Below are 27,850 nucleotides of genomic sequence, written 5' to 3'. Positions count from 1 at the left end.
TGAGAGAATGCAACTAAAGATGTACATAAACCTATGTTCATATATGCATGGTGTGTACATCTCTCTCCATAATAGGTATATACTGCATTACTGCCCCAAAAAAAACACAAACAGAGACCATGACAAAGATAAGCGGTGCTGTGTGAGACTTGAACTTTGTTATGTTCTAAATGTACATATATTCCTTAACATATTGTACGAATTCATTTTGTAAGTAGATGTACCACTGTATATGGAAATGGGGCACCAAACCATCAGTGACCAAATATTAAATATCAATATGTGTGAAAGTTTGAAAATAAACCAAGACGCTCCTTTCGCCATCCTTGATACGCGTTTGTGGACTTCTTTCTTATCATAGAAGTGATGCAAACTTCTATTCTTTGTTAAGGTTCTTCTGCATAATTTCCATCCCAGCCATGGTGTCAATGATTAAATCCATCACTCTTTAAAATTCACAGGGTCTAATAGTGCACAGTATTCGCCAGTAATGTACAACCTGCTTTTTAACTCCAGCCTATACACATGTCCGCAATGTTAAATATTAAAGTCACATATTTTCACCAGTGCAGGTACATACAATGTGTATTTATGTACCAATGTTGGGTTTTGTTCGATTTTATGAATGAAAGCCCGTTACAAAAGTTAAATGAAAGTGTAAGGTTAAAAAAAAGCAGGCGTGGTAACCTAGCTACATCTGGCTTTACAGTGCACATACAACTATAAACAAAAACATGAGGTACCAAAATTCCTGCAGAAAGTTAAGGCCTCCAAAGAACATTGACTCAATGCATTCAAGCAAAAAGCTATCTGACACAAAATCTGGTCACAGAAGACAAATGTAGTGCATGAGTGTCAAGACAAACAATGGTTTCAAACATCCAATGCATCATGAAATTAAAATGCCATTTGTTTGCAGGTGGCAGGGCACTTGTCTCTGAGTACATTGCAAACACATGGAATTACAGAACATATTCTATTGTTTCCTTCTGTGATTTAAACAGGGTAGGTATTCATTTGAACAAGAAAAATCCTTCACATATGGACCTGTGCTGGCCATGTGCACAGTGTAAACAAAACATGAAGTAATCACCATCTTGAAAAGCTAAACTTAAATCGAATCTAATACTGGGGGACATTAGTGATTGAACACAAGATGCACACATCATGAAATGTTTCATAAAACAAGCACATTCTGTATGTTAAGTACATTTTTTTCCTTTAAGTAAGAAAACTGTGGATCCTATAGTCAAGAAAGTTGATTTGATGGGGAAAAACGGCGCCTAGGATTTCTACATGTTTTATGGTAAACAGAATTTTAACATTTTAGACCATATATGTTCTGTTTTCTGGCAGTGCATTATGCAAGAGGGGATGTGTTCACAAAGGTAAAATACTATGAAGTAATATTTTAAATATCATTGTGTTTCCTACAGGCGTTATGTCATGGATAATTTTTCTCAGCAACGATGCATCGAGCAGTGACGTCGACACATAGTCACTTGAAAGACCAAGCAAGGCGTGTGTATTAGTGTCTGATGGGAAATTTACTTTAGGTGAAATACTGATGGACAATGTGGAAATATGGAAAAGTCCTTAGATTCCTCAAGTTTATCTCTTGAGCCTTAAACACACCAACAGAGCCTTTGATGTGACTGTTTGGAAGATTGACCACCTAGACGCAGGCGGGTCAAATAAACATGACTTTCACATGAAGTCACAATATACAATACTACGATAACAGTAAACACACGAGTTGGTAATTAGGGAAGAGGTGTGTGCTGGGGAAGGTATAAAAAATAAAAAGACAAGATGACACTGACTGTGACCTTGTCTAGGCTTAGAACACTTGGAGGGGTGGGGGCACGTGTGCACACCATTATTGATAGCTCTAACAAGCCTGGGTCAAAAGTCAAACAGTGGTGAGTGGAAATGAGATGGAGTAAGACTGTTAACAAAGTCCTTTAAAAAAAAAAAAAACACCACCTGCTAAGTCACCAGCATACACGCTACACATACACAAAAGTGCTTCCATAGAGGATCTTGGCTGATTGTTACCAGACGATATTTAAACGCCTTCCTTAAGCCCTATACCCTTATTACTCGTTCCACCACAAAGATGTGAGGTCTTAACACGAAAGCCTATTTACACAGAGTTAAGCTACATGTAATAATTTGACCTCGGAACAAACGTTCACATTACTCAGGTGTCACTTTCAAGATATTTTACTCCGATATCTTTACTAATGTATAGTGAAACATGGGAAGGTTTAATACAATGTGTTGCAAGATGCACCTTGAATAAGCACGTTGAATCATGCTACCTTAGAATATGATCAGAATTAGATATATATTTACCTTTGCCTTTTGCACAGAAGTCCAATAAAATGTGTGCATTTTCCAATGACATCTCACACTTGAATAACTAGATGAGCAACTTGGTTTGAAGTGTTTGGTTTGATACATAGAAGACGCATGAGAACCCAAAACGACTTACATATTGCCCTAAAAATGCAGTGTATAGTTAGTCCAACTAACTATACACCATGTTTTTTCTTCCATATAACCACTGTAACTTTTAGCCTAGAATATGTAGTACTTTACATTATGGTACATTTTCCTTTTCTGAAACGGGAAAACAATTTAAAATATATATTATATTGGTTTGTTTCTTTCTTTCTTTCTTTTTGGTTTACAAAATAACAGTTACCCAAAAATTGATGTACTGAAGAAACTGGTTTTCCAAACTGGATAGTCCTCATCCTCTGAAATTTCCACTAAAGATGTACCACCACACATCACAAGTCACTTGAATACATCCATAGACTACATTTTACAAATTTTTCATTTCGTGCAGTTTCCACTCCAGTAACTCTTAAAGAAGACAAGAACGGCAGCCCACCCAATGGGGTCTCGGGAGTTCTATGATCAACTTGAGTTAACTCTAACCAGTATATAAACATTGCTTTGTTTACTTGCCTGAACTGCAACACTCCTCCTCTATCCATCTCCACATTCCTCCTTTCCAATTTGCATTTCTAATTCTCAAAGCTGATGGTTTACATTGGCATGCTTTCAGTTCTCGGTGTGTGGTGCATACATTGAAGTCTATAATGTGCCACGTCAACGGAAACGATATTACTGTCTGAAAGCAGGGTTAGTACTTTAAATGCATGTGAGCATGGGATCACCTACCTGTTATTGTTACATTGCTGTAGATGTTGGATATTTGCTCCTTAAGCAGGATAAGATGGGTACTGGCTGCTTTCTCTCGTTGCAGCTCCAGCATGATATCTGGGTGACTTGCCACTTTACAACCATTCTGCTTGTCCATTGCAATGTCACTGTGGACAATGTCTGCAGAACCAGTGCCAAAAAAAGAAGGAAAATACATCTTTAAGGCGTGCAGTGAGAACATGTTGATATACAGTACGTCCTAAGGGAGCATTTACCGAGTCTGTTATGTCATTTGAAAAACAAATCAAATCATGGAGGAACCCTAAGAAAAACAGGAAAACATATAATCCAGGAAAAGTCAAAATATAATACTGACAGTGAAATAAGTTTGGAATTTATTTCCTTTTGCATTTTTTTTTTTTTGCTTTATCTTTGGAAAACCCTAATGATTTCTGTTGCAATGGAACACAGTGGGACTCAAATTTGCCTGGAAGGGGATCACAGGATGTCTTAAAGATACAACAAAAATACCTGGTATCAAGAAACACATACAGCTCGGCCTAAATACAGAAAGTACAAGGCAAAGCTCTACGTGGTGACTTAGCTCCCAACAAAGTGGAAACCACCAAAAGAAAGCAGAATATTAATCAACTCTGTTGACGGTGACGTGTAATTTTCCCAAGTACTCATTTTATATCACCTTTTTTCACCACGAGTCATTCGTAGCAGGAGGCACAGTATATTCTGAATCGGTTCAAAGTAATCATGCTTTTGGAATGGGGAAGGAAGCCGGAAAACTGTACCTGAAGAAATCCCACACCAAGTGGAAACATCACACTGACAAAAACACTCATTCCAATCCCAAGTTTAGGGAGTGTGAGGCAGATGTGTCAACCACACAACCGCTGGGCAGCCACTTATGCTTTCCTTTCATGTACAAAGAAAACCAAATGCTGGTACAGAATTCCAAATTACGGTAAATATATGTCTAATTTTTGTATAGTATAAGTATTATAGTGGCCAGAGTACAACTTTTGTAAACATATCAGCTGTTTGAGCGTGTTTCCTCCATAATACAGCAAATATGGTTATGGACAATTTTGAATTGTCTTCATTTCAGAAAGTACAACATTTTTTATGATTTGCATTTGCATACGTAGATATGAATATGAAGGTAAAGTAAAAGATTTTGTCAATCTTACTCACATCTCGAAAATATGTCATTTTCATATATGTATGTATGTATGTATGTATGTATGTGTATATATATATATATATATATATATATATATATATATATATATATATATATATATATATATATATATATATATATATATATATATATATATATATATATATATATATATATATATATATATATATATATATATATATATATATATATATATATATATATATATATATATATATATATATATATATATATATATATATATATATATATATATTTCTTAATATATATTTACTCTTTCCTTTTTTATAAAGGAAAAATATTTGTCACAGTTTCTCCTTTTTATTTCAAACAAAAGATAAAAATTCATATTAAATTGTTCTCTCTTTTATTAAATTAAAAAAAAAATTAAAAATCGAAAATATTAGAGATCATCTGCTATGAAGAGGCTCAAACGTCTATAAACGGTCTCTCCACTGTTTGAAATCTGTCAATCTATTAGTGGATATTAATTATGGCACATAACATACGCCCTCCGCATATAACCGCAAGAACAACTTCCCGTGGCTAAAATGAGTTTGACACCACTTATGCCTTCAGTGGTTATGAAACAATCATCTATTTATTATTTGATGTGATTAGATTAATATTTGTTGCTGTTTTACCGTCATCGTAGTTCTTCAGGTAGTAGTCGGGCCCGGGACCACGGTATTTAGCCAGGTTCTTCTGGTTGTTGAACTGCAGAAAGTCGGTCCGCTTGCCCCCAAAACGGAGGAAGGCAGGAGATAAGCCTCTCGCCAAGGTCACCAGGCGCTTGGAGCTGCCGACACATTTAGATGAGTTCATCAGAGTTGTCGTTAGTTGTATTTATTTACTTACATGACCTAGCTGTTATGCGAATTCGATTGCTACGTGTGTTCTAATTGGAGACGGTCGATTTTGGGTATGAAGTAAGACATTCAAATTGAATTGGACTTTTTATATATATTTTTTCTCTTGTTGGTTCTGTCGACGCACAGCATTTTGAAAGTTAAAATATTTTAAAATCCCAATTTTAAATGAACATTTTCTTTAGCATTAGATTTTGAAATGAAATCAGACCATCACCTTTTCCATTTACATAATTGTTATGTTTACAAATGAGTACACTAATAAAGTTATAGTTTGAAACTTTTGGATTTTTTCGATCGTTTGTATCACTACTTTGCGTCTAGGGAAAAACGAGAATCTGAAACTTGCAATTGATCTGTTATCGTTTGGCAGTAATATTTAATTATTAATTTGATTCTTTTATTTTATCTGTTTTTTATCGTATAGTATGTTTATTGTTTTGTACGTTTTTACCCATTACACATGTCTCACAATTTGTTCTGTTCCTGATGAGCGAAAAAAAAGATAAACACGTTTATAGGCTATCTTCTGTAGTAGAGATTGCAGAAGTTCATCGAACTTGATACAGGATATGCTGTGTGAAAGATCCAGTTCATTGAAAAAAATAATATAAATTATAATGATCAATGAATAGTTAAAGAATTGTTTTTAAAGCATTCTAGGTAGAACACTCAATTCTTCCATTTGTATAGTGCAACAGTGACGCAACTGTGATTTAGACACTTTTGGTCATAAATCTAGTAGTGTAGCCTCTAAATTTAACTCTGCTAGAATTACTTTTCACTTTGGCTGCTATTTTCGTTCTTACACAACAAATGAACGTGCCTGGAATGGAAAAAAAAGATTATTCCACACAACAAATACCTTAGGAAGACCAGCCATCCGTCGCTGATGATCGATGGGTCCAGCTGCAGGGAGAGAAAGTTCTCGTTCAGTATTCGGGTGGGACTCCGGGTGTTGACGTCCAGAAGAACCAGCGTCCTTCCCAGGAAGCCCGTCCGAGACCCGCCTGCTGCCTTCTGGTACGTCGGGAAAGAGGAAGATGCGTAAGAAGCAGAAGAAGAAGAGTGAGAAGAACTGGAGGTGAATGGCAGCAGTATGGGTGCCAGCCACCACCAGAAGGATAGGAGAGGCGCTATTTGCGCTCTTGCAGCGAGCATCTTGCAAAAAAACTTGTGCCTCTGAATGCAGAAGACCACAGTGGCAGTTAGTCGCCTTTTTCTTTGCGATCTGCGTGTCTCACCCCCCATTCCCTCCCCCTCTTGCGCACAAACGCGCATGCGCGCCGAGGAAGATTTCACAAAACGTCAGAAAATTTTAACCTGTGATGGGAAGTAACCTAGTGAAAAGTTTGTGCCACCTAAGTAGGGTTTTTGAGATTCCTGTATTTTATTTCCATTTTACAGTTTTGGTTTCTTAAAAGTCACACGATGGGCCAGTGGGTGGTTTTGGCTGACTTCAGTGGAAGGAACTTGGGGTCGATTCCCTGTCGGTGGGATGTGATTGGGAGTGCAAATGGTTGTCTGTCTTTGTGGGAGCCCTACAACTGACTGGCGACCAGTCTAGGGTGTAGTTGTCCTTTTGCCCATAAGCAACTGGTGTAGTCTCCAGCACCCCGCGACGGTGACACAAATTATGCAATTGATGGAATGTGAATGCTCCCTTGAGAACTGAGAAAAACTATTAGCACACACAGTTTTAAAGTTTCCGTTTCCAAAATGATTTTACAACTTTTCATGCAAAGGCTATTTAATTATTCGACTGTTCATTTCATAAAGTTTTCAATTGGAGTGATTTCAGGCCTCATAACTGTGTGTCTGTGTTTTTTGCTGCGCATGCACACTTAGTTTCACGTATGAAAAAAAGTAAAATAAAAATATACTATGAATGTATACTTGAATAAACAATATATGCATGACAGCATTGATTCAACTGTCTGTATTACATTTTTTAAAGTCCTCATTTTCAATATTCATATTACTTTTAAGTTATTAAAGCAAAGTACTGTAACTTTGAGTATGAATCTACAATTTATTTTCAAGTTAAATGAATATACTCCGTGATTGCATTATACGCGACTGCCCAACACATGAGGTCGACTTGACTTCAGTGCTCAGCTTGTCTTCTCTTGTGTGCAAAAAGTACCACGCACATAAAAATGATGATTTTAGCATGCGGGGGGAGCCCAGCCAAGCGTCTCCACAGGCGGTCAGCACAAGTTCTGGGGTCAAGCACGCATGCATGCCTCGCACATGAGCCGAAAACTGCATGGGAAACATAACAGGCCGACCGGAACATTTTAAGCTTGCTTCTTTGAAAAATATATAGATGAATAAATGGCAACACTGTAGTTTTCTATACTAAAAGTTTGAATCGTTGAAATTTGAGTTTATACAGAAAAAAAACTTTCAAAGGCAAAAAAAAGCTTCTTTTGAATTGTGTTTTATTTTTTTTTCAATATATATCTCAGATGGCAACTCAGGTGAGATGCTTCATTTAGTATTAACGTCCCATTTGCACTCATGACGTCACATTAAGCATCTGGTTCCTCAGACGGACTTAAAGAATAATATGAGAATTTCAGTTTAGGCCACTTCTCTATGCGTTAGTTTTTTTTATATTTAATAGAAATATAACATTATTTATGTGGGACGTTTCCTGCATGGGCAACCCTAAATATAACATCAACATTTTATCATTATCGGAAAGCTGGGGTGAATTATTGAATGTCACTTTTATTTCTCAACAAATACTTTATTTTTAAATGGCACCAGATTCTCTGCATTTGTCTTTTGCTTTAAAGTGGATGAAATCATGTGCGCCAAAATGGTGTTTTTTTTAAGTTGACGCAGTGGGGTGTCTATTAAACTACTTTGAATCATACTAAGATATCCATGACACTTTTAATGTTTACCGGAAAGCAGAAATGAGTATTTAATAAAGAATGTAGCTGTCAAAAGGAGAAAAAAGTAACAATAAATGTAAATAAATACCTGTTTTGATTTGTTTATAAACGCTTAACATCAATACACGCAACATAATTGAAAGGAATAAATACGTACATTATTCTTTGTTTTTTTCCGTATTGTTTATCTGTCTGCACAGGATTACATGCATGCATAGAATAACCTCCCTACAAAAAAGTCGCCATAATAATGCGAAAGTCTAAATAAAGCTTCCATTGGTTCATATTATACAAGTATAAACATCTAAAACAAGGTTTTAATGGTTTGTGTATATTGAAATATTCATTTGGTCTTCTATCACGTATTTTAATTTACCCCGGGTCATTTAACGATTATGTATTGAAATAAATATACGGAATCATTCTATTTCTAGTCTTATAATTGAAAATATTTAATGTATTTAGTTGTTTTTATTGCGCTGATGGTGGATGGTAATTTTATTGCATTTGTTGCATTTGCCGTGAGGTGTTCAACTTTTACAACTTGCGAAACTATATTAAACAAAAAATACAAAAGGTTCATGGAAAACAATCTTTGTGAAGCATTTCGCCTTTTTGCAGTACACGTAAAAACATTAAGCATGACAAAATAAGGCCTGAAAAAAATGTTTAGTCGGCTGAAGACTCAAAAGTGAATTTGCGAGCAAAGTTAATTTCTTATTTAGAAATACGAAAATGCCACTTAGACGTTAATGCAATGTGTTCAGATACCTAAACTTTAAGTCAAGTACAAACAAATTAGTTGTTGAATTTGAGTTCCCCTCCATTTTCAGACTACTAAAGAGAATGTGTATGGCTGCGATTTGTTTTACTACAGAATCACTTTTGCTTAACTGCTACTAAAGTACCTAAAGTTGCTTTAAAATGCCAGTACTTGCAAACAATAGCGTGAATTTAATTTAAATGCCTGATCATGCCGACAGTATATTGGAAAGACTGCTTATTCCCATGATGAGATAAAAACGGCGTTTGAAATAAGGAACAATTCTGCCCTCTTGTGGTTAAACCGGGCACATGATGTCATTTAGCGTTTTTTTTTCTTACCGGATTTGTTAGAACAAAATCCTCATCAGAAGGATGAAGCCTATTAATCCTGTTGGATTTCATCTTCCTGGATGATGGTATTGACACGCATTGCCTACTACGGTGGGTATGACCCCTCCCATCCTAATTTTAGCAAGTGACAAACGTAAAGTGGACGTCACGCGGGATGCCATGTATATTTAAAGTCCGCGGTGCATGCTCTCAGTGTGACATATTCACGGTCGCCCTCCGCGGATATGCGGCTCCCTCTGCAAACCACGTGATCCAGCCAGCTTCCCTCCCGCGTCCTTGGTTCAGCATGATGGCTGCGGATGCTGTTCCCTGCCGCATCCTGCATCCTTTCCTCCTCCTACTCCCTCTCCTCCTCTCGTGGCTTTACTCCCCGGCTCCAGCCGCGGCTCTACTCGGCGTCCGGCCCGAGGACACCCAAAGCGGTGTGCTGTCCGTGCGAGACGGCGTCCTGAGAGCCACGGAGGGGTCTCGTTTCATGTTGCGGGTTTACTACGCGGAGCATCATCGCGTGAACAGGAGCGGCACGGCAGACGCCGTCCCTGGCGCACCGTGGATCGCCTTCATAGAGGAGCCTGACCGGGACGAGAGTCGCTTTCGGGGTAATCCGTGTGAGGAGGAGAGCGCCCGGAGTTCCGACATTGAGCTGCTGGGGTCCTTCAAATCCGACTCGAGTCACAATTCGGTGCTAGTGGAGCTGCTGGCCAAGCACCTGCGCCGAGGCGAGGCGGTTAAGTACTATTCCATGTGTGCCTTTGACGGCGCCAAATGGGAGCATTTTGAAACTCGGGATTTTTGGCTGGCAGTGGTGGAGAGACCCCCGGAGGCGGACCCGTGGCTGCAAGCCGGCGTGTCTGTGCTACTGTTGGGGCTTTCCGCACTGTGCAGCGGACTCAACATCAGCATGCTGGCGCTGGACCCCGTGGAGCTGCGGGTTCTGCAGAACAGTGGCACCGAGAAGGAGCAGAAGTACGCGCGGAAGATCGAGTCTGTGCGTAAACACGGCAACTACATCCTGTGCACGGTGGTCCTAGGGAATGTTCTCACCAACACTTGCTTCGTGGTATGGATGTGTCAGATATTAGGCATGACAGCACTTTCCACAGCATCCTGCACTTTAGGCATTTTTTTCATAGGGGAGATCCTGCCCCATTCTGTGGCCTCCCGACACAGCCTGGCCATCGCGTCCAAGACCTTGTTCGCTACCCGGCTCCTCATGCTTCTCTTCCTACCCATCGCCTATCCGGTCTCTAAGATCCTGGACCTGCTTCTCAACCAGGAGATCTCCAGCTTCTACACTCGGGAGAAGCTGGTGGCCATGCTTCGAGTCACAGACCCCTACCATGATCTTGTCAAGGAGGAGCTCAACATCATCCAAGGTGCTCTGGAACTGAGGACCAAGACGGTGGAGGATGTGCTCACCCCCCTGTCAGACTGCTACATGCTGTCCGCGGACGCGTCGTTGGATTTCGGCACCATGTCCGATGTCATGCAGAGCGGCTTCACTCGGATTCCAGTCTACGAGACCAACCGCTCCAACATCGTGGACATACTCTTCGTCAAGGACCTAGCTTTCGTAGACCCGGACGACTGCACCCCCCTCAAGACCATCACTGAGTTCTACAAGCGTCCCATGCACTGCGTGTTTAGCGACACCAGGCTGGACGTGATGCTGGAGGAATTCAAACGAGGTAATCGAACACGGGGGTGAATCCCGCTCCTCTTGGAACCAACCCAAAGCAGGAGATTATTAGGAAGGCGGTACTGCTGGCTTTTAAGGCGCCATATGCTCTGCTTCCCATTCTGTAGCTCTCACCACCTATGGTGTGAGGAGCCTTTGAAGTGTGTGTGCGTGACTAGTTGAAAACACACCAAAAAACAGAGGAAAAAGACCCATGTTAAGCTCATTTCACTGACTCACAGTAGGCTGCGGCCATGAGGAGCCTTTCATCCCTACAGAGGGCCATATGTGAAATTTGAAACAGCGTCACACCAAACAGGTTCATGCAGGGGTTACAAACATGGATCAATCAACAGAAGAGATTTGTTGTTTGCACGTCTATTTTCTCTACATGTAGTGCTGGTCCTCATTAAGGTTACGGCTGGACTGGAACCTATGCCAGCTGAGATGAGGAACAGGCTAGATTTGTTTGGTCACAGGGCAGCCATAGACACTATTAACTAACTTCACTAAACATGGCGTTTTTGGCTCTAAGAGATAGGGGTCGCTTACCCTTTAGTGGGTGTTGGCAAATTCCATTTACCGTGTTTTCGCACTCTAAGGCACACTGGATATTAGTATTGGTTAGGGGCACTAGAAGGAGCTAAAGGGAATTTTATGCAACAATTAACCAATATTGATGCATATATAAGGTGCATGGAATTGTAGAGCTCAATGCCAGCTTTTGAGAATCTTTTTGTTACACCTTATAGTGCGGAAAATACGATTTCAGGGTTAAGCCACAATAGCACCATACAGTACAATCACTGGATAAAAGTTATGTAGTCGAAAATTTACCTTCAGTGGCAATACTTCGAGCAGCATGGAGGTGTGCATGATGTCACTTCTGCTGTAGTTCAAGTCCACTAGAAATAGAAAACAAGACAAATGTAACTTTCTATCAGATGACAGTTCAATTTATTGCAGAGCAACAAAAAAACCCATACCTCACTTCTTTTATTCATTTCAATATTTTCACCAATATGTGTATTTTTCTCTGCTCTAACCATGCAAACTATTTAATAAGATGCATGTTCAAAATAAGGATATGACAATAGGTTGAGCTATGTCACAGGTAGTATTGCAAAAAGGTGTATAATGAGGCAAAACAAAAATGTCAAAAAGAAAATACAGGGCAGTCATCAGAACTAGTCATTATTTTTAAAACATCTCTTTTTTCCACTTTCCCTATCTTTTATCCATTTTAATGACTTGGTAATGGAAAGTTTCAAATGTCTTGCTCTATTATGACTTGATACGGAGTGTTTTTATTAAGGCACAAGTAGAAGGATGCCAGTGAAAACTTCAGGTGATTGATTATTATGTGAAAGGAGACATATTGACTTAGGCAAACGATCATAAATGGCATTGCCAATTGCAGGTCAGGAGGTCTATTGCTTCACCCTGCTCAGGATAATGATGGATAGCTCTCGGTCTGCTGACCCACAAGCTCTCAGGGATGACTAAGACCGTTTTTTGTTTTTTATACACAACTCGGTGGGCGGTTGCCATTTAAGCCGGGAGAACATTCATAAAAAATTCAACTCTGACCTTTTTCCTTTCCTGTCTTGCAGTTTACTTCATACTTTGATGAATTAAACGCTCCTGGGGCTCCGGCATCATGCTGCAAAAGACACATTGGGATTACTGGGGGTTGAACTATAGCGAGAATGGGGGGAAATGTCATGAGCAAATCCTGCACCCCGTGTGCGCAATAGATGTATGATTCATTAGGTGAAACTGCAAAATGTAATGAGATTACATACAAGCAATAGAGTAGCAACACATCTGTTTTTACAAAAAAATATATATAATAAAGCCCACTTTTGACGGAGAGGTTTTATCTTAATAGGAGGCTATTTGCAGATTTGACCCATAGTAGAGTATGCTCAAGGATAACTCAAATCTGGGGATGTAATTATAATACAAGACAGTGGTTCAGTGGTAAGTGCATGTGCTTCATATTTATGTGCTCCCGTGAGCTTTCCTTGCATTTTCCAGCTTCCTCGAGACATTCTGAAGGACAATTTTATTACACAATAAATTCATCCAGACCTTTAATATGTTCAGTTTCCAAATATAGGGACAGTTATTTTAGCAGGGTTATTTGTTTATGAAGAAACTTCCAAGAAATAATGGCTTTTATATTTGTTTTTCAACTATTTTTATTGTACTAAACTAGATTCTTTCTACTTGAGCGCACTTTAACAATGGCTTTTCATATCCTTTAATTGAAGACTACAATTGAAAATATAATCGCTCCAATTTTTTGGTAACCTTGAAGCCACTGCATATTTTGCCTATATTGCCTATTGGCTTTTGTTAATATAAGCGTTACAATAAACACTATTTAAGATCTTAAAGTAAAGAGAAGCTGCAAAAAAAGATGAAAAAAATGCTCAAATTGAAGCTTCCTAGGGATGTTTGCATATTAAAACAAATTCAGGGATTTCTTCATCAGAGTCAGTGAACCTATAAATGCGATGTTCACAATAGTGCATCATGGGAGGGGAGCCCTGCAAACCAGTGGAGCAAAAAGAGTTGCAGAAGAGACACTCAAATTCGCCCCGCTTTTCACTTGGGGCTGTGTGCGTGTGTGAGAGAACTCGCCATTCAGACAGCTTGTGTGTTGTTCTGCAAGGTTATTATGCAACACACAAGTGACGTAACACAGTGCCCGGGCACACATCTAGGTCTGATTCACCTGAGCTTTTTAGACAGGGCTGACATCACTACCTCAGAAAAAATCCATATTGACTTAAAGCATAACCGTATTTTCCAACATTGCATTTTTTTTGGGGAGAGTTGGCATATTTGTTTAGTTTTTTTTTTCATCTATTACTTTCTGAGGGTTGGTTGATTTGTCATTGGAATTGTATTGCATTCAAAAGCTGTTGTTGCTCATTCATAGTTCATGAGCTTCTGGTGGCCCACTCTGCTTGAGGGGATTAAAAGATTTGATCTCACTAGTGATCGCCCTAAACCTTGTATGAACTGGATCCATGGAGGTCAGATGTGTGTCTGTCTCTACCCGATTGGTTAGATAACCTTTGTGGGAACTAGCACGCCAACAACAACAACAAAAAACTCCTTTGTGGCATGTTGTGACAATTGTGGGTACTGGGTGGTTATAATAGGTGACTAGGGTGACTCCATGGTGTCACATTGCTGTGCTGTTAAAACACAGAGGTGGCAGATGCAGCCATCCCCAGGATGATTGTGTAATGATGCTTTACATAAGGGCAGCCAAATCTTCCCAAAATACTCAAGCATCTCCTGGCTAATCCCTCAAAATGAAGTCTTGACTGCAGTCAAAGAATCCATGTAGGAATTTTATACGCAACAAGCTCACACTTGTGAGATGGTTCAGAGTTTATACAGTTCATATATATATATACACACATGTATGAGTAAAATGATAGTTTCTTATTAATATATTTTATGCCATAAATAATGCATTTTTAAATGAGAATGGTGTGTTTTTCTAATAATGGAGAGATTTAAAAAGACACATTATTTTCTTCACACATTTTTGTCTTTTGGGTGATAGTTTGTGCACCAAAAATGTGACATGGAAAATCAGACCCTTTAAAATATGATTCTTTTTTTAACAATATGAAAGTCTTGGCTACGAACTAGTCACATTTGTCCAGGTTAATTAAAAGCAATTTAGCAATCAGATGCTTCCCCACCCCCATGAAATGCATTGAATGTATAAATGAAAATAAGAATGTGCATGTCCAGCTTTCATCTACAATAGAAATGTGCTCAGAAAATTAAACACATTATTTTTGTGGTCAATACAGGAAAATCTCACCTGGCTGTGGTACAGCGGGTCAACAACGAGGGTGAAGGAGACCCTTTCTACGAGGTTATGGGCATCGTCACCCTGGAAGATGTCATCGAAGAGATCATTAAGTCTGAGATTGTGGATGAAACAGATCTTTATAGTATGTATACTATAAATAACCACATAAACACCATGGTCCTACATCCATGCAGCAATTTTGAACTAGTCCAGATTTGATGCATTAAAGATCCAGATCCAAATGCATTAAAGGGGTATTCATGCTAAATGTAAAAGTTTTTCAGTTTTCCAGAGCAACATGAAAAGGTAATGCAATGACAAAATTTCCATATATTATTGAATTTCTATATAGTCCATAATCCATGTTGCTCACAGCACTCTTCTAATGAAATAAGTGAAATCACCGTAATCCTTTAATTGCCTGAAGTAGAAATGTCAATCTCCCACACGCTTTCCTTGTATGCATGCCACCTTTTAGAATCTGCTTAATTGCATATAATGTGTGGGTGCCCACGCAGTAATTATACATGCCATAGGCAGTTAAAAGGAGCTTATGGTTTTATGGAACCAGCTGTTGCCACAGCAGTTATGATTCATCTCAATGTAATAGATAAAATACCTTCACATCTGCAAAAGATTAGTCTATTCATCAATCAGATATGCATGTAAGGTGTCCAATGCAATCTACGGCTGTAAAGTAACCTATGCGAGTACAATGAGAAAATGTGTTTAAATACCTGGGTTCACTGTTTTGCAGCTGATAATCGAAGCAAAAGGCGGGTATCGCACCATGAGAGGAAACAGCAAGACTTTTCTATCTTCAAAGTGGCAGAAAATGAACTTAGTGTGAAGATTTCACCCCAGTTGTTGCTGGCAACACATCGTTTCTTGGCTACAGGTGAGTCCGCATCAGTAAACAATATCGGTCCATTTAGCAGCAGCACTAAAAACAAAAAGATAATAGCAACAACAAGGCTCATTTTGCTTGCTTTGAATGAATATAACAATAATGAAAGCAATGCCTGTGGTTATGTGCTTTGCGATGGGACAGCGAGTAACAACAGAAACGAAGAAAAAATAGGAATGGTCTTTTTATTGTTTTTTTTTCTTCTCTCTTCTCACCCCTTGTTAATGCTGCGCGCATAATTGTGTCTCTGGTTGTCAGAAGTGGAGCCATTCAGGCCTTGTCACCTGTCAGAAAAGATCCTGCTACGTCTCATCAAGCATCCCAATGTGGTGCAAGAACTGAAGTTTAACCCTAAGAACAAACACGCTGTTCAGCACTACCTGTTCCAAAGAAACAAACCTGTCGACTACTTTGTCCTCATTCTTCAGGTAAATTATAATGTACATCAAGTCACACAGAAAATTATTTCAATCTAAAGCGTCAGTAGTCAGTTTTGAAAGGTTTTAGTACATCTCATTCCTTTTGTGTACAGTGTACACCCTAAAAAACTTTCAGAACAAGTACAGGACAGCATTGCCTATAATTTGCTGCACTGGAAAGCAGAGAATAAATAATAAATGTGTGACTGTTGTGTTTTTTTTACATTATCAGTCTTAATATATTGTCTAATAGAGATGCTGGATGCTCATTGTTATTCCAGAGTTTCTATTTTTGGGATCAAAAAATGAGGTTAAATTAAAGTATGTCATTGAATCTTTTTGTTTAGTTTATATTTAGACTAAAAAACGTTAACTGATGGTGACAAAAATGAATAATGGCGGTCCTGACATTGCAGGGACGTGTGGAGGTAGAAATCGGAAAGGAGGCGCTGCGCTTTGAAAATGGAGCATTTTCCTACTATGGCATGCCAGCCCTCATCCCACCCCTGCCCCTCGGTAAGTACATGGAAAGTGATGTAAAATCAATACATTTCCAATTGGGGGATCTGTAGTAGCTGGCTGGCAATGTTGACAATAACAACAGAGTACCAGCCATGATAATCAGGGGACATGATAGACATCTAAATCTCTCTAAATTAAGCGAAGGAGAGGCTGTGGGAAGCAAGTAATTAAAAAGATGAGATTGAAAGAGAATTTCCCAGAGGAAGAACATAACCTGCCTGGGATTATTTGAGCTAAGAGTGCCAAGCAAGCAGACGGGTTCTCAGTATCCAATATGTGCACTTTCCTTGTACGAGTGAGTGCGTGTGCTTATTTTTAGTGATATGTTTCAGGCAATTCCAAAAGCTCCTTTTGATATTTGTTTGATTCCAAGATTAAAAGAATACAATAGGCAATAGTTTAGAAAGTTAGAGCAATAGTGAGCTACATATTCAATTTTTTTCCTGTTTGAAGTCGCACTCATAGGACTTATATGTAGTTATAGTTCAGCCTCTAGAGTTAATGTAGTTTTTTTTCCTGATTACCAAAGAAAATGATGAAAAACAATATGAGGCTCCATGCACTGTAATTGGCTCTTAACAAGTCTAGATCTTATCACAAGATGTCATTATATAGAGTTTTTCCTGATTTTCTGTGCAGGTCAGAGGTATAATTCTCGCAGCAGTGGTCTGAACCAATCCGACTCTTTACTGAGTGGTGGTAGTATTGGTCAGCTCTCAGTAGGCGGGTTCTACTTACCGGACTATTCAGTTCGGCAGCTCACAGACCTGCAGATTATCAAGGTGAACAATACAAACTCCTACTCATTAGGAATACAAATCTTTCTCAAACTGTGACTATCCCATCAGATAATCAGGGCGCATTACCAGAATGCCCTGACGGCGACAAGGATGGATAGCTCCCCGCAGACACCCGAGCCGGTGGACGCTAAAGGGAGGCAACCTGTTGTGGAGGCACGCTCCCACAGCATCGCACTCCCCCTTACCAGCACCCACACACGCTTGGGACTGGCACGCCTTGCTCAGCTCCATCCCCACTTAGGCCTTCGAAACACATCCCGGCTCAATGAGCGAAATCGCATCGTCCGTAAGTTGTTGAAGTGTTGTTCAGCCATTATTGTTATAAAGTGGACCTGGTTGTTCATAAACATTTTGAAATGGGACAGGTGTGAAAGAGATGTTAGTCAAGCAACTAAATCTATGCTTACATCACTGATGGCCCAGAAAAAAATGCAAAATATTGCTGTGCAGCTCTAGAACACTGCAGACTACAATGCCAATAAAATCATTTCGCTAAGAAAAAACAGTTTGTGGTTGAATTGATTGTAAATAACTAAAACTAATTGTCAGTCTTCAAATTCAAATCTGCCGGTTAGAACCAAATGCAGTTAAATCACCAATTTTGGAAGACAATCATTCAGTAAAGAGTCATGAACTTGTGGTCCTGTGCTGACTGGTACTTTACTCCCCTTAGGCAGTAAATCCGATGGGCAACGTAGTCCCAATGACAGTGTGTTCCTCCATATGGATGAGATTCCATACATTCAAGAGGATCGACCAGAGAATCATGGAGAAAATGGTCAGTATCTATTTAAATAACCACATGTACTATGTTTAAAAATGCTTGGATTCCTTCCCAACATAGAAGTAGGAATAGCTACACACCCCTAGACGCATTTGTGCATTCTATTTCTATACTATGTATGCACATACATATATACAGACATGAATTTAAAAGGAAATGAATGAAAATATATTTTTCTGCACTTCCTTTTAGATGTGCCTACAGACTCTCAGCTATCCACCTCCCCTTGCATCAGCTCTCGCTCTCTTTCCAGCTCGGAGGAGAATGTGGGGAAAAAGCTACTGCGCAAATTGAGTGAGCAAGACATCTGATATGAACACATAAAGCCTCACGTGTATCTGTGCTAAGTGGGTGTGTCCAACGGCAACTGTGCCTGGCAACGCTTAGTTGCAGATGGGTTATTTTGAAGGTTGCTTCCTCCAGTACAAAGCTCCCTATTGGCTGTGGAATGCCATGACTCATTTATTCTTTCATTTGGGTCAATGCAAATGCTTCCCAGCCTGGTGTTTTGATCAAACAATCATACAAAATGTATAAGGAGTCTTACAGTTTTTCTTTACGGGGTTGTGGAGCCTTCCACTGAATATTAATTGAAATTATATTGGTTAATTAAGACAAAGAATGTCTAATCCTTTTGGGATTTAAACATTTTTTTTTCTTTTCTTTGAACGAATGGTAACATTTTTCTATGTTTCCAGGTAACAAGAGGAGGAAAAAGTCTCGGGATGGAGAGAAGAACTTGGAAGAAGGTCTGGAACAGCCTTCAGTAATAAGCTAAAATACCTTTTTTTTTTCTTCCTATCTGACCGTGCCCGTCATGTAGATTCCCTTCTGGAGCCACTATCATCATGTGCTGTAGCTACGAGTGCTCTCAGGTCTCCACAGATATGCTGTCCTCACTCTGCCTGCCTTACCTTTGCACCTTCTGTGATTGAGAAGAGAAGGAAATCTAGTGGAGAGGAAAAATAAAAACCTTAATATGAAAATTCCCAATAGCAATATATTGGCTTGATCCGTCTTATATGGCAGTTCGATTCCATTTTGGAAACTCAAGCTTCTAGTATGCCTTTCACACTGCAAAGACCAGTGTTGTTTGGTTTTTATATACTATTAACCAAATTTGATTTGAACATCGCTATAGTAGGACTTTTCCTTTTTTGTTGTGGGAGTTTTAATATTAAAGGGAAAGACAACACCTAGTATAAATCTACTGCTAATGCACAAAGATGAAAAGCCACTACTGTACAGTACTACAGCACATTTTTTACAGCATAATGAAAAGAGAAAAAAAAGAGCCATATTCTCCTGAACTTGAAATAAAATTAGATGTAACTGCCACAGAGTTTAGAGGGACTTGCACAGTTTTCAAAATGAGACACTTTCTTATCCATTTGTTTTGATATGACACTTACCAAATAGGATGTAAAAGTAGCAATATGTACAGTTGGTAGATTTCATTTAGCATTAGACATCACTTCTAATACCACTAAGCATTTTTTTCTGTAAAAACACTGTCCAGTGCTTGTGTACTTTTAGGAGTAGTATATATACTGATTGTTCAGTTTTAATAGTGCAATAAAAACAATTATGTGCTTCTTGAAACAAACATAGCACAACCTTTAAGGTCATAGGCCACAGGCAACATTAAATCTAATTGGATTCATCTATTCAAATAAAAAAATACTCCATATTTGCCACTGACACACCAAATCAGATCACAACAGGAAGTACTACTACGACATTTTGGCACTCCACTTCTTTGTTGTTGCTCAAAAGCAGAAAAAAACTGTTTCTTGCATGCTTATTCATGCTGCCTATTGAGTAGGACTGTCCTCTGCTGTCCACATGCATGCTAGGCCAGGGGCAGTGCACGAGTAGTATTGTGGCAGTAACTAAACAGAATCCCAAATCCAAGCTACTGTCACTTATGTGCATGATCCTAAAAAAAAATTCCTTTAAAAGGCAGCTTTAGTTAGTAAAGTTGTTTTACATGATAATGGATGTGTGTGACTAAAAATGAGGTTGTGTGAGGCCTTTGAATACTACTTACTTACACAAGGACATTAAAAGCCATTATTTTGGATGATAAACAAAGTGATATTATATTTGTATCAACTCACTTTCAATTGTTTAAATCTATTCCAGAATAAACTTGAAATTTGGATCAATATAAAGAAAAAGCAATACGACATATATATATAGGGCTTGACATCAAAACCTCACTAGATAATACAGTGGATAATTCACTTTTCAATTTAAATGTAAATGTATCTGCATGCATTTACCTTTGTGATTGACCAATTACTTTTGCACCAAACTCTTCCAGCAGTTCATCTTCGACAAAACAGACTTAGTCAAATGTAGTAACTAATAAGATAGTTAGGGCACGAACACTAACAGTGCAATGGGCCAGTTGGAATGCTAAGAATTATTTAATTAATTTTGGTATTAAAAACCTTTAGACCTTTCAATAATGACATGATGAGGGAAGAGGAGGAGGTGCCTTACGGCATTTCAATGAGGTGCGTTCAATTTCTTTGGAAGATATTTGTAAGAATTTAAAGTTTTGGAATAACATGTATTTTTTTTTTAATAACATGGATTATAGCAATACTATTGATATGAGAATATTAACTTTAACATATTTATATAGGGTTCTGCCTGCCAATGTATTATGTACCAGCATAGCAGAAATATAATAAGAAACTGAACTAATCTAAATTATATAGCGATAACAAAAATGGATGGATAATTTAAAGAATACAAAGGGAGTTATATGTTATGTATGTAACCATTTATGCTTACTTTTTTTGTCTTGTCATATTTTATATGAATCTATGTTGAAATAATAAGAAATTGAACAAAATCTAATATATGAAATGTATTATAATAAATTATGGACAAGGACTGTACAGTTGTGTTTATTTATTTATTGTATTAATTTGCTATTTGAATGGTGATGCTCTCTGCAAGTTATCCAAAGATCAATAAAAAGTCAAATAAGATTGTTTAATAAATTATGCATCATATATTATGAACAATAAAGTTGTTTTGTACTCTTGTTTTTATTTCATCTGTACATTAACTAAACTGTGGTCAAGTTCTTTATATACTTTACTTACTTTAACAAGTTATATATTTTACATATTCAAATTAGATATGGACTTAAAGTATGGAGTATTTTTAATTGAACTTTGGCTCGATTAATTCATCACTAACACACATACTATACTAAATATACACCATATACATTTCCCATTAAATCAAAGTTATCATTGGGTTTGTCATTTCCATGTGTTTATGCATTGATTCCAAGATAACTGACAAATGAGCAAATGTGATTTAAATACATTTATTAGATTTTCCTTCCAAAATCATTTGTAAATTGACTTCATTTGTATGTGAAAACTAAGCAGATAAAAGACTAAGGTATTTTTTGTTTGTGTTAAAAGCTAAGTGTGACACAACTATTAAAACATAAGATAAGACTTCCTAATGAGGAGAAAATTGCCTCATTTCAAGTTTTGTTTACTGGCTCAAATCACAAAATTCAAGTATTACAAACAGCCTTAGGTTTTTTTTTCAAATTCCCGTGTAAATTAAAATTAACACTTCAGCAGATAATAGAGCTGCATAATTTCAGCTAGTCATATGCTGTACCTGTTGGAAGATGAGCTGTGTCGTCTATTGGACCTTCGTGACAGCCTCGTGGATGGACTCGGCCACATAGTTGATATTCTTGCTTGTCAAGCCGCACATATTGATGCGTCCGCTAGCCATCAGGTAAATGTGTCTCTCCTTCACCATGTATTCCACTTGTCTGGCTGTAGAAACAAGTTATCATGACTCCAGATGTGTAACAGTGGGCAACACATTTGATTTCTTAGCAGATACTCACGGTTGAGTCCGGTGAAGCTAAACATCCCAATTTGCTCTGTGATGTGGTCCCAGGTTCCTGGTGTCCCCAAAGCCTGAAGCTTGGCTTTCAACTGGGCCCTCATCAACAATACCCTATCAGCCATGGTCTTCACGTTTTCTTTCCTGGAGGGAAACACAAGAATTGCTACATTTGCAAGCACACCATTTTAATAGCAATGATATTGTGACCATTGCTGGCTGACCATTCGACAAAGAGCTCAGGCGAGTTCAATGTTACGGCAACGATGCGAGCCCCTTGAGTCGGTGGGTTTGACCAGGTGGTGCGCACAATTTTTTCCATTTGAGACAGAACTCTCTTTAGGTTGTCTGCATCACGAGCCACTACGGTCAGGTTGCCAACACGTTCGTCTGTAGGGAAAAATAGACGAGAGAATGAAAATTCCCAATGGGATCAATTAAACCTTATTTTTAGCATGTTATTCAAGCATGCTCAATGTACAACTTCATTTCTAAATTGGGGAAAAAAAGTGTTCATATCTTGTAACATAATTTTGCAATGAGAGGCATTATACAAAGTATACTTTTCACTTGAAAAAGTGGATGGGGGGGAAATGTCTCTATTATGAATTTTTTCAAATAATGTCTGGAGAGGGTTGGGGTTCACATTCAAAAAATAAAGAAGGCACAAAGGGTCTAGTTGAACATAATATAGGAGCGTCATTGTTAACTCGTTCACTGCCACAAATACCAATCGATGACAAAACTGTTAATGTCGGCACCCCTATTAAAATGGATATGGCTTCTATTGCCTTTATTGGGAGTCAGTGAAATAATTTGCTTAATGAGACTTGTTCACCACAGGGTGCTGAGATTGATCTTGGAGGCCATTAATGTGCTTCCCTGCTGCTGTTTTGGTTAGCCAATTAGTTCAGTATTCAGTTTTAACCATTAGCATTATTGTATTTTTTATTATTGTAGTACAAGGGCATTTTATATAGAACAATAAAAGAAATGAAGGTTTTAAGACTTTGATAGTGAAAGAATGGCTGCAATAAAAAGTTAACAGGTCATAAATGACTACCTGTAATTAGGCTTACTGGGTATCCTGGCTGAGAGGGATTATATTGTTGAACTTAATACTGTGGCAAGTGAGTGAGGCGAGGGTATGCATTACTTACTATAGAGGCCAAAGTTCTTGGAGAAGGATTGGGCACAAAACATTTCAAATCCCATGGAGACGAAAAAACGGATGGCCCAGGCATCTTTATCCAGACTGCCTGAAGCAAATCCTTGATAAGCCGAGTCAAAGAATACAAACAGCTTTCTTCTCTGGCAAGGAGCAGGAAAGAAATGACTGATTATGTAATCAAACATTTTACTAAAGAGTTCTTAGTGAGCACTAAGGTTTCAGTACCATCATGACCTCTGCAATCTGCTTCCACTCCCCCTGTGTGGGGTCTGTGCCAGTTGGATTGTGAGCACAGGCGTGCAGGACAAATATGGAATGCTCTGGGCAGCTCTGGGATAAAGAAATAGTTGTCACAATTGCTTTCGGATAAAAAATGTGTGAATTTGTCTCTGTTGTCGGGTGCTCATAACTCTGATAGGCTTCAAATAATTGGAAAGAGCAGTTTCCTCAATAACAATGTGCTATATATTCAGCCTTTTAAGCATTTTAGTCTAAAAGTTTAGTGCATAAATGCATAACTTATTGAAGTTCTACAACATCTGCTTTACTGAACATTTGACAAGATTTTCTTGGGGGCTTTTGACAGTGTTCAAATTCAGTAGTGTGGTTACATGTTTCACAGCAGATTAATTTACCTCCAAGTCACCAAGGAAACCAGACAAATCGAGGCCTCTTTTCTCTGGATTCCAGTACTTGTAAGGACGTACATCTTCAAAACCGGCACTGGCAAAAACGCCATTGTGATTCTCTGAGCAAACAGAAGATAAAACAATTTAGTTTTTAGGTACCTCTGACACAAGACTTAAGCTAACAAACCTTACCTAATAAAACACTGTTGAGACTAAAATGAGAACCAATCCAGTATATATATATAGAAAGAAAAGGTATGTATATTAGTATACCCCAGGTAGGCGCAGAGACATAGACAGGTGTCTTTGTGTTGTTGCTTCCATTGTAGAAACGTCTAAGGAATTCGGCTCCCATCTTTAGGGCACCTGTACCACCTAGGCATTGAACTGCCCCCACCTGAATGGGACAATGAGTCAGAATTAAGACAGACAGGGAATGCAAATCCAGTGGTTAAGTGTATGATCCAAGTGTAACACACCCTGTTCCCCTGGATGGCAGGGCTACCGTCTCCAAGTGCTATCTTGGATGCTGATGATCTGAATTCGGGCAAACCCAAGATGGGTAGATACTCATGGTTCAGTGTGTCATCGCTGGCGATGATCTTTTCCACTTTTTTCACTACCGGCAAAACCCACGGCTTGCCTTCATCAGTCCGATAAGCTGCAATAAAAATCATTCACAATTAAATGCAGGAAATATAAGAACAGTTAATGAACATCCACATTAAATCATAAAAAAATCTAGTGGGTCTTATACACAAATTACATATATAGGATAAGAAGAGTTGGTAAGGTTCGATTTCAGGTCGGTCCTCACTGTGTGGAGTTTGCATGTTGTCCTCGGGCCTGTGTGGGTTTTCTCCGGGTACTCCGGTTTCCTCCCAAATCCCAAAAACATACAGGGTAGGCTGGTTGATCACCCAAAAAAGTCTCTGGGTATGAGTGAGAGCGCGAATGGTTGTCCGTCTCCTTGTGCCCTGCGATTGGCTGGCCATCTATTCAAGGTGTCCACATGTGGCTCATAGTTAGCTGGGATAGGCTCCAGCACCCCCTACGACCTTTGTGAGAATAAACGGATCAGAAAATGAATGAATACAATTTTGATTCATGATGCCTTTCATTCTGCTTTCATAGTTAAAAAACATTTACTGCATGCAATGCATCCTAAAACAAGCGAATGTGATTTTAACGTGACATTTGACATTTTGGCCTATATTGTCCATCTGTCATGCTGTCGCTTCTTAAAGGTGGGGGGATTACAAAGCCTTAGCCGCCTGTAATTTCTGTGGTGTTGGATTTAGTGGGAGCAAAAGTAAAAACATCACCCAACACAATATTTACCAGGTGACTGCTGCTTTTCAACCACGATTTGTTTTCAAATGTACGGTCAGGATTTACTACTCGTAATCTGATCACACGTGACAAAGGTTGCACGGAATAATGTGGGGACTGTTTATCAATCCAGAAAGGAGTTTGAACACCGAATTGATTCAAAATCAGAGGTCACTGAACCGATAAGCAATGTAATCTTTTCTGTTACGTAATGACACATAGAAATGAATGGAGTGCATTGTAATCCATTTTATATTTCAATCGAAATTACACATTTGAAGGAAGACTAGTAGTTTTATCACATGCATTACTGCAAGGTTAAAACTCTCTTGAATAAACAATGAGCACATAACGGTTAAACAATAAATGATAAGACCAACTTACCCCCAACACCAAGATTGACTTTATGTGGAAATTGGTCATTATTGAAGTCCTGTGTTAGTTTAAACACGACAACAGGTGCTGCCTGCGGAACTTCGCAAAACGCAGACATTATTTCAGCGTTGTAAAGTTATAGTTTCGATCTTAAAAATATGGAACCTAATCACGCAATGGGTGGGATAAGCAACAGGAATGGTATATAGTACTTGTATATCCGCTAGAGAAAGGGAGTATTACTGGTGAACCAATGGGAATTTGCCCGTGTGTTACTGCGCACCAATAGTATGCAGAGGGGCAAGGGTGGTGATTTAACAGCATTTAAAGTAGTTGACCACAAGAGGGCACTAACGGTTTGAATTGGTTGTTTCTTTAGGGAGCAAAACTGGAATATTTTGACTGGGTAAGAATATCAAAAGAAGTGAGCCATTTATAATTTAGAGTTTCTATTCAAATGCAATGGTAGATTGAACAAATAGTGAAAGGTCAGTGCTCAACTCAAATGCAATAATCACAATAATAAATGCATATTTGAAATGTCTATTTTATTGTGCATTCTTTAAGATAATATAATGTTTTGTTTTATTATTTGGGGTGTTTTGGACTCATGCAGGACGGGATGTCGTTTTTTGTACACTGCACAAAAGACTCCTGTATAAGCTTGACTCTATTATTTAACCAAGTGAGAAATCCTATTCCGTATATTGAATTTTCATATATGTATATATTTTTTGTGGACTACAAATATATATAATATATATTTTCAAATTGGTGCCTTTGTGTACAGCTCATATGCAAATTCATGGAAAAAGTTACTTTTGGAAAATACTTTTTTAAGTATGGACACGGCCAAACTGTTTGCGTTAAGAGCAAGTGGTGGCAATGTAATTTAGATGAGGAGGCATGGACCCTGATCTGTTGCGTCCACGGGGTCCGTGCTGAGCTTTTTTATAAACATGGTGGCTCCACTCTGCTGTCTGCACCACTTGAAGTGGTTCATAAATAAAAGCCTGCTCACCACAGCACACAGTCTGTTGGAAAGTGCTTCAGTCCTTCCACACAGGAGGCAGACGCTTTGTCTAGTAAAGATGACATCCCTAAATTGTCCAAATTAACCTATGAGTCCTACCTGTGTTTAGTCGCAGCAACTGAACTCAATTATTTTTGCAATAATCCTACAGTTGTTTTACAATGTTAACGGTAATGATTCGTTATACCCATCCTCCACATACAAAAGGTTTTGGTTGTCCATTTTCCTTCAGTAAAATATTGCAGGTTGAAATTTCGTGAAAGTTGTTAGACTTTTTTGGGGAACACCAGCCTTCTATAAAAACATGCTTTAATTGTAATTCTACATACCAATATTGTAAAATAACACTAATATGTTGTGCAAAACTGTCATGAAAACGTAGCTACCGACTATGAAATTTGACCAATTATTGTTCATGATTTCTACTTTTCAAAACAATATATCGATAAGTATATACACCCTTTTCTGCTGACAGTTGATACACATGGTAGTTTTGGAAAGATCTGTAATCTTAATCTCATCTCTCTCATACCCCAATGGAATACTCTAAACAAACCCCATTCCCTATAAGTAGTTCTATGTCAACAATGCCCATTGATATGAGTTGCCCATAGTACATTTCCTAATGTGCTGCACACCTTCCCCAAGTGTCTCAATCTCCTCAATCATCTCCTCAATGCATTTTGACATTCTTGATGTTTTCATTCTTTCCGACCAGGTGAGGACGTCTGTACGTTTGCTAGCGCTGTCAGCCCTGCAATTATGGGATTTGAGCTTCTGGAACAAGGCTTGGGGCCCAGAGCGGGGTAGGGTGTGTGATCTGAATGTATTGGCGAGAGCCCCCCAGGGGCCCACTGATGTGACGCGTGAGTCAGAACAGAAGACGAAGACAGAAGAAGCCCCTAGGTATAATGATGGATAATTTGGAATGTGACATATCTAGAATAAAGCGAGAATCAACTTATATATAGATAGGTAGTTTCTAGGCATTTCACTACCTGAAAACTGATGTTTATTTTGGAATTGATCTACAAAGCAATACCAGGTTTTCCATTTAAAAAGGGGGGGGGGGGGTTGCTGCCAAGTGCTTTATCTGTGTTTTGTTTGCATGCAGGTTATCCTTGCTGCTGTGCGACGCTGACACTCACAACACACAAAGGCACAGATTGAGG

General features: G+C 38.6%; 3 protein-coding genes across 5 annotated transcripts in view; 1 reads left to right on the top strand and 2 right to left on the bottom strand.

Annotated features, from left to right (window-relative positions):
- hpse2 (heparanase 2) overlaps positions 1 to 14,923 on the bottom strand; it is a 38,233-nt gene extending 23,310 nt beyond the window's left edge. Inside the window, exons 1-6 of one of the 3 annotated variants that reach the window (XM_077729987.1) lie at positions 14,819 to 14,923; positions 12,553 to 12,625; positions 11,800 to 11,867; positions 6,128 to 6,282; positions 5,038 to 5,192; positions 3,196 to 3,357 (exon numbers count right to left, since the gene is read on the bottom strand). In XM_077729987.1, coding sequence (XP_077586113.1) covers positions 3,196 to 3,357; positions 5,038 to 5,192; positions 6,128 to 6,282; positions 11,800 to 11,838 — 511 coding nt within the window. In that variant the 5' untranslated portion in view covers positions 11,839 to 11,867; positions 12,553 to 12,625; positions 14,819 to 14,923. Of the gene's footprint in view, positions 1 to 3,195; positions 3,358 to 5,037; positions 5,193 to 6,127; positions 6,514 to 9,272; positions 11,133 to 11,799; positions 11,868 to 12,552; positions 12,626 to 14,818 lie in introns of those variants that run through there. The other 2 variants (XM_077729986.1, XM_077729985.1) reach the window with 2 other exon arrangements.
- Positions 9,438 to 21,153, top strand: cnnm1 (cyclin and CBS domain divalent metal cation transport mediator 1). Its single transcript, XM_077729989.1, has 10 exons — positions 9,438 to 10,972; positions 14,808 to 14,951; positions 15,567 to 15,707; positions 15,975 to 16,144; positions 16,552 to 16,651; positions 17,297 to 17,439; positions 17,506 to 17,743; positions 18,131 to 18,235; positions 18,434 to 18,535; positions 18,940 to 21,153. The coding sequence occupies exons 1-10, from the start codon at positions 9,439 to 9,441 to the stop codon at positions 19,017 to 19,019; spliced, it is 2,757 nt and encodes a 918-aa protein (XP_077586115.1). The 5' UTR covers position 9,438; the 3' UTR covers positions 19,020 to 21,153.
- got1 (glutamic-oxaloacetic transaminase 1, soluble) lies at positions 18,691 to 25,896 on the bottom strand. The gene is made up of 10 exons (XM_077729988.1): positions 25,655 to 25,896; positions 24,418 to 24,599; positions 24,212 to 24,335; positions 23,945 to 24,057; positions 23,535 to 23,639; positions 23,299 to 23,449; positions 22,363 to 22,528; positions 22,140 to 22,282; positions 21,902 to 22,065; positions 18,691 to 19,190 (listed from the first exon to the last, which is right to left on the bottom strand). Exons 1-9 carry the CDS (start codon positions 25,761 to 25,763, stop codon positions 21,926 to 21,928), a joined length of 1,233 nt encoding a protein of 410 aa, XP_077586114.1. The 5' UTR covers positions 25,764 to 25,896; the 3' UTR covers positions 18,691 to 19,190; positions 21,902 to 21,925.
- Positions 25,897 to 27,850: the final 1,954 nt, after the last annotated feature.

The sequence above is a fragment of the Stigmatopora nigra genome, chromosome 12 (assembly GCF_051989575.1).
Source record: "Stigmatopora nigra isolate UIUO_SnigA chromosome 12, RoL_Snig_1.1, whole genome shotgun sequence".
In the NCBI taxonomy this organism is placed as follows: domain Eukaryota; kingdom Metazoa; phylum Chordata; class Actinopteri; order Syngnathiformes; family Syngnathidae; genus Stigmatopora; species Stigmatopora nigra.
Note: the sequence above shows the minus strand (reverse complement) of the source record. Positions and strands in the feature narration are given on the sequence as shown.

Coding starts and splice junctions, on each gene's coding strand:
- got1 (XM_077729988.1), bottom strand. CDS start 25,763: ATGTCTGCGTTTTGCGAAGTTCCGCAGGCAGCACCTGTTGTCGTGTTT. Junction 24,058..24,211: donor TGTCTCTGCGCCTACCTGGG/GTATACTAATAT, acceptor CTGTTTGCTCAG/AGAATCACAATGGCGTTTTT. Junction 22,283..22,362: donor CCTGAGCTCTTTGTCGAATG/GTCAGCCAGCAA, acceptor GTTTCCCTCCAG/GAAAGAAAACGTGAAGACCA.
- cnnm1 (XM_077729989.1), top strand. CDS start 9,439: ATGCCATGTATATTTAAAGTCCGCGGTGCATGCTCTCAGTGTGACATA. Junction 17,440..17,505: donor CAGACCTGCAGATTATCAAG/GTGAACAATACA, acceptor CTATCCCATCAG/ATAATCAGGGCGCATTACCA. Junction 17,744..18,130: donor TGAGCGAAATCGCATCGTCC/GTAAGTTGTTGA, acceptor TACTCCCCTTAG/GCAGTAAATCCGATGGGCAA.